The 6,866-nt window shown below is 32.1% G+C and overlaps 1 protein-coding gene and 1 non-coding gene across 2 annotated transcripts in view; both read left to right on the top strand.

Annotated features, from left to right (window-relative positions):
- The window catches only part of thoc7 (THO complex subunit 7), a 52,849-nt gene extending 47,113 nt beyond the window's left edge, over positions 1–5,736 (top strand). Inside the window, exon 6 of the mRNA XM_090415923.1 lies at positions 3,286–5,736. Within this exon, the coding sequence (XP_090272049.1) occupies positions 3,286–3,344 (59 nt within the window). The 3' untranslated portion in view covers positions 3,345–5,736. The remainder of the gene's footprint in view (positions 1–3,285) is intronic.
- An 804-nt stretch (positions 5,737–6,540) lies between these two features.
- Positions 6,541–6,612, top strand: TRNAC-GCA (transfer RNA cysteine (anticodon GCA)). Its single transcript has one exon. It is a non-coding gene; the product is annotated as a tRNA-Cys (tRNA).
- The last annotated feature ends 254 nt before the right edge of the window (positions 6,613–6,866 follow it).

The following is a 6,866-nucleotide window of genomic DNA, read 5'->3' on the forward strand; positions in this document are numbered from 1 at the left end:
GGAATCTCTGTTATGAGGCCACTCTGAAAAGATGTCGTCTATATATCTCACCCAAAAGGATGGTTGAGGGAATATAGATGAAAACAGGACATCTTCTAGATGTTCCAAATAAAAGTTGGTTAAAGTGGACTTCCCATGGTTGTAGACTTTGTTTTGACACAAGAAATATCCAGAGTGCATTACGAAATCAAATAATTTTATGAAAAATAATCAAATATTAAATAATTTAATTAAATTAAATAATCAAATAAAAAAAAAGAATCAAATATAATGTCTTGTGGGAAGATGTCAGCAAGTAATTGTAAAGTCCCTTTGAGAGGTACATTAGTATATAGAGATTCTGCATCGAAGCTCACCATAAGATCAGTAGGTTGTAATGAGATATTTTTTAATTTATTTAGGAAATCTGAAGAGTTTTTCAAAAAAGAGCGCGATTTCAATGATTTCGCTAAATATTTGGCTATGCGATAAGTAGGTGAATCAATACAGTCCACTATAAGATGAAGAGGAATATCTGTCTTGTGGATTTTAGGTAGACCATAAAATCTAGGAGGCCTTGTGAAATGTGTTTTTAGCCTTTCTATCGTGTCTGCATCCAAACTTATCACCTCATAGAAGGGAATTTAATTTCTTCAGTTGCCTGTTGGTGTGATCGTGATTAAGTAAAAGTAAAAGAGAAAAATTTCTTCTATAGTTTGAAGAATCCATAATTACTGTCGCTTTTCCTTTGTCCGCTTTAGTGATGCTTAACAATGTAACATCATGCGGCTCGTTCTACTTTTGAATGATCAATTGTTGGTATTCCACCATGTTAAGAACTGTTCCTATGTAGCCACTGAAGATAGTCTGTTATTTTCAGACTGAAATATTTGGCAATTATTAAAATATTTATTCATGTGTAAACGTGTCTATAATTCATGGTTGTAAACCATTAACACATTAGTAACATGGATGGGCTGAGGAGCTTTTTATTTTTTCATTTATATTTTTATATAAACTGGAAATCCTGCCCTAAAGACTAAATATAGAACTTTTTCAAACCACATCAGCCCTCCAGTAAGTGGGACAGTTGTCTCACGATGGATAATGAAATTCGTTTCCTACCTAAAGACATTCAGAAATATCCATGTCAATGGCAGTATTCAAATTCACAGCCAGAAAGCTAGTGTGCTAACATACAAGCTTGCTAACATAACAAAAAACTTCTCAAGGACTGGCAGTACATATTTTCTTACAGTCCAGTATGTAATTTCTTTCAAACTGGGCTCTGGCATTCGTACTTGGCATGCCAGAGCCAAGTAATGCAGTCACAAAAGCATATCTTCCCTAGTTGGAATAAATACTAACCAGATCGCTAGGTTATAGATGTTTTTCATCATCTGGTGAAGCATCGCCATCTGGCTTATTGGAGGCTTAAAATAGTTAGCTGCCATGTTTGGGCTTCAGACCAAGGACTCTGGTTTCATTTTGCCTCTCTTCTCACCTCACAGATATTTACAATGCAGACCCAGACATTCTTTTAATAAGTGGTGGGCAGAAGTTAAGACTTTGTGAATAGTAAAAACTATTAACTTCTGCCTACCACTTATTTTGCAAATTTGTGCCTGAAGGGAATTTGAATATGTGAAAAATTTTTATCATACAATTTTTGTCCACACATTTTATAGCCATCTCCAGCATGAAATAATTGGAATAGAACATGCATGCACATATAGCAGAACAATTTTATGTTGTGACAACATCAGTAATTCAGTAAGGCAGATGGTCAGTTAATGCTATAGTTCAAATGGTTAAAAAAAAAAAAAAGATAAGAAAAATTAAAAATAAAAGGAAGGCCAAGAAGAACTATTACCTGATTTTGCAAAAGCTGGACTACTCATGGTACTTGTTATAATGTTTGTTTGTTTGTACTTTGGCCAGTGCAGATCTATTGCTGCTAGTCATGATGAATAAACAATAAACATGACCAGTCACCTAGAAAGATCAGAAGAAGTTTGTCATCATCATCAAATTCCTGATACGTACCCTTAAAGGGTGTATAGGATATTATGATAGTAAAAAAAAATTAAAAAAATCAGCTAACGCCTTTTTATTCCCGTATATATAGGGAGTAGGCAAGGCCATTTCTAGCCCTATGTAACTTTTGGAGACTGAGTGGGCAGTTCAATCTCCACTGGTACCCAATCAGAGATAGCTGGCCCAAGGCTATCACTAATTAAGCGGCATGCAGTGAAGAGTGATGGCTGAACAAGTGCCGCCATCTCGTGGTCCCTAACACTTGTATTTTATGTCTGAAATAATGTGGGTTCTATGGTCGATTTTCTTGAGTTTACGGGACGAAAAACCCACTTACCCATGCCAGAGATCAACTGACTCGGGAACCGGTCGAAAAAACGCTTAGAAAAATTTCTTCCAGTCGCCGACTTGATTCGAAACCAAAGTCTTCCTTCGTACAGTCAAGCGCAGTGGTGTGCAAATGCCACATCCACTGAGCTACAAGTACTATATGAAAAAAGTTACACCATTATTAACTTCTGATCAACAAGAGAGCTGTGATGGGAGATGCATTATTACATCTCCCTAATCTTAGTAGAATTGGTGACTATGTTTTTATTTTTTTTATGTTTAATTTTTATTTATTATTATTTGCATTTAGATTATGCTGTTTGAACTTCAGTATTAATTATTGTTATCCTACTAAATCATTGCCATCAGACTGTTGAGTTTACTGTTATGTGTGCATGTGCTTTTGTTCCAATAAATTCATATCGAGGATTCCTCTGAAATTGAGTGAAAAAAATTTTTCACAAATGCTATCATTAATTTAGTTCTTCCACGAGAAAATGAGGAATAACATTAGAATGAGAAGTCCTAGTCAGTTGCTCTGCTTTTCTTTCATGCCATGTGGAAGGAAGGCTCCTTCCAATTATCAGACTTCGACCCTTAAGTGACCTAACTTTAAAAATTTAAATAATTTTTCACCTGGTCTTTTTTTTTTTTTTTTTTTTCGTGCATATTTATATTTGCAAACACTTAAATATTCTCCGAAAATGGAGAAGAAACCTAAGAGGATAATAAAATCTATTCAGCATCTACATATTTAGTGCCATTGGTTATTAATTATTTAAATAGCAACTTCTGCAATAAACTTTCAAAGTGCAATGTCTTCAAATTAAACATTAGACTCCTTTTATAAAGGAGTCTTTTTTTTTCACATGTTTAAAAGAATATCTAAATGAAATTTATATATTTTTTCTTCTTTTGTTTGGCTTTCTTTTTATACAGAAGATGAAAGTGAAGATGATGAAGATGATGATGATGAACAGAGTATGGAGGTATCTTAGGAAACCACAAATGTACTAATTTTAAGGGGTACAAAAAAATTACTCTAACTCTGTACATTGTATATATATATATATATATTTTTTTTTTTTTTTTTTCATGTAAAATAAATAGTCATCTTTACATGTTACCAACAAATGATACTGAAAATTTTAATACAAAAAAAAGCTATCAAAGCTAATTATATCTATTTTAAAATGTGACATTTGAATGAAGTGATAAGGTTAACCCTCCCAAGGACAAGGACTGCTTAGTCCTAAACTTCCTTGTACATTCAGCGAAGTTTGTTGTATATGGGCAAGTTGCATGTTGCTATAGTTAAATATGTTTGTAAAGAAAAGATTAACATTATCTGGAATATTAAATTAGTAATTCCACCCTAGTAAAGCTATAAAGAATTCTCTTTTAAGGTATCATTTCACAGCAATTACAAACATTTCCATTTCCTTTGAAAGTTATACATTTTACTTATTTTTGGTTGTATGACTAATTTGATGATATTGATCTTAGTTTTTTTTTTTTTGGTCATCCTTAAAGTGATCAGTAAAGACTGAAGTTTACAATTTCAGTCTGTTACAGAACAAATTTTGAAACTTATGAAAACATTTATGAAAAAAATTACATAAATTCAAAGAACGGGTATGTCTAAACTTTTAGCTGACTTTTTTTACCAAAAATTGAAGATATAATTAATCCATTTCTCTTAGTTCTTTCATGAGTTTAGTGAATAATATATTTATCATAGTGGATTGATACATTTATCACTTATAATTAATAAATGAGCAATGGATTCAAACCATTACATATAGATATACATAGCGCATGTATAGATATTTTCAAATGAACTTTTTCAAGATAAGAAATTGCCTGTATTTATCATCAAAAATAATAATAAAATTACAGTGCAGATATTCTTCCATGACCAATGATGAGAAAATAATTAGGTACAAATCCATTATATGATAAAAGAACTCCTTTATTAGCAGAACGCTTGATTCTCTGTAAATACAAAAAAAGCATAACTATCAAATCAGTTGTGCTTGATATAATTACTATCAAATTACTTTTTATGCGGCCATAATGTTTAATTAGTTAGCAATATCATTGCACTGAAATGATCTTATAAAAAACTGATGTCTGTATGAATATTCATCATCTCATTATCTTTTCAATAATTCAAAGGTGACACTCATAAGCCATGATATGAATAAACTTTGTTACATCTGCATATCTGGTCTGCTTATTTTAAAATCATTCATTATTTTGTTTCTTATATGGTTGCATTTGGTTTTTGATGTTAAGTTGTTTTGCTACATCTTAGCTATTAATTTCAACAGATATATTTACACTTCTTTATATACCATGTAAATAGTGCTTCATATCCAAAATTAGGCATTGTATCTGTGGTGCATTAGCATTAAATACATTTACATGCGAAATTATAAGTGTAATTAGGTGAAAATTCTTTCATGTTTTTTAATCATTATGGCTTTACTCCTACCATTCGAGAGAATGCTAATCTTTTCTAATAAGGTAATTCACCATATAATCTGCATCTGATTCTTATTCAGTTAGCTTTGCTGAACCTGCATTTATTGTAGTATATAAAATAAATTTAGTTCTTAACTTCATATATAAGAACAAATGTATAGTAAAAACAGTTTTCTGGTTTAGCTCTGGAGTTTCTTAGAAATATTAGGAAGTATTTTCTTCCTAATATTTCTAATAGCAAATATTCTGAATACATGTTGCAAATATTGTAACAACAAAGTTATACTTTGTTATTATGTTGGATTATATTCTTTATGGTAGTCAACTCTCATTACAAACCACTGAAAAGTCTCATAGCATCAGTGATATTCTAAAGGAAATTAATTCTTGCAAACCTTCCATCATTTTTATTTTCCCTAGCATGTCTGTTTTGTAATGAAAGGTATATTTGCTACTGTGAGGAGGGGGAACAATTATAAATATTTCATATTCTGTGTGATTTGAATTTGATCTTTTCAAGAAAGAGCATGTATACATCTGACTGTGCTGCAAAAGTGGTCAATGAAAACTAGCAAGTCTTAGTGCATATTGACTGAAACAGAGTACTTTCATCTTCATTGATTTGCAGCTACTGAAGAGTCACTGTGAAGTAAGCTGTATCTCTCATGTGTTCATGCTTCATTCTTCACTGAACATACCCTTGTAAAACATATTTACATCAGGATGTAATTATTTATTTCACAATGACATTTACCATCTAAGTCACTTAAACTTAGAACTCACTTTTATCATGATAGAAGATATTTTATCATGTATATAAATAAGATTTGATGTTTAAATAAAAGTTAACAATTAAAAAAAAGAAATCCTGTCATTATTTAAATAAAAAATGAAAATGACTTACCCTTCTGTTATGCTGAATAAAATTTTTCTCATTTCAAATAAGATCAAGTGCAAATAACTGCACACATGGTCTTACAATGTGTAATTAGAGCATGCATGAATTTTCACAAGACTGTTGTAGAAATTCTTCAGATATCCTCAGTATGTCACAATGATATTTAATTTTGGTATGCATTAAGCATATCATATGGTGGCAGTGATTGCTCAAGTATCACAATATTTCTGGATCAATAATTATTAACCTAGAAACAAAAAAGAGACTTGGTCAGGAGCAACTGTGCATGCGTGCAATTGATTATATAAGCATTGGTAGTCTCAACATTGTATTCCTTTACATGCTCACGCTGTCACCAGATAAAATAAATAAATGATAGAATTGCAATACAGGTATTCTTTCATGACCAATGGTTTTAGCAAGATATGACTTTGATGATTCTGAGAGATGTAATATATCCAGAGTAAAATTTTATACACTGTGGTCTGCTTTCTCTGAATTTGAAAATACATAAAATACACTTTTATATGTGTTTTTTAACTTTTGGATAATGTAGATATAATGTGCATTACTAATTGCTTCTGATCCTAGCACCTGCCCTGATCCTAACAGAAATTATTCTCACTGGGATCAGTGCTTTTATTCCCCATTCAACTCAAAATCCTCAAGCCTTACCCAAACTGTGGTTTTTTGACAATTGCTAAAGCAGTCTAAGCCAAAAAACATATACCAATGGCTCCAGACAAAAACCCCAGCTATCACTCATCATATGATTCCTAGACAACCCCATGAGGTTTTTTCTTTGTGTGGAGGATGTAGCTCAGTGGTAGAGCATTCGACTGCAGATCGAGGGGTCCTTGGTTCAATCACGAGCATTTGCTATCATTTTTAATTAGCTAAAGAAAAGAGTGAGAGAGTTAAGATAGTGTGTCTGTTACCAGGTATGACAGAGTAGAGCTGAGAAGAAGAGCCATAATAGCGAATGACAATGCATAGATTACGCAAGAGGAGTTTGTGGATGTGTGGAGTGAGTTTGACGGGCAAGAGGACTTATACAAGAAGGATGGTTTGCATCTGAATGGATTTGATGTTCAGAGACTGGAAAAAGTTTTGTTGAATGAAGTGAAAGTGGATG

This window comes from Typopeltis vanoorti, chromosome 3 (genome assembly GCF_054136105.1).
Source record: "Typopeltis vanoorti isolate ZY-2024b chromosome 3, IOZ_Tvanoo_1.0, whole genome shotgun sequence".
Lineage (NCBI taxonomy): Eukaryota > Metazoa > Arthropoda > Arachnida > Uropygi > Thelyphonidae > Typopeltis > Typopeltis vanoorti.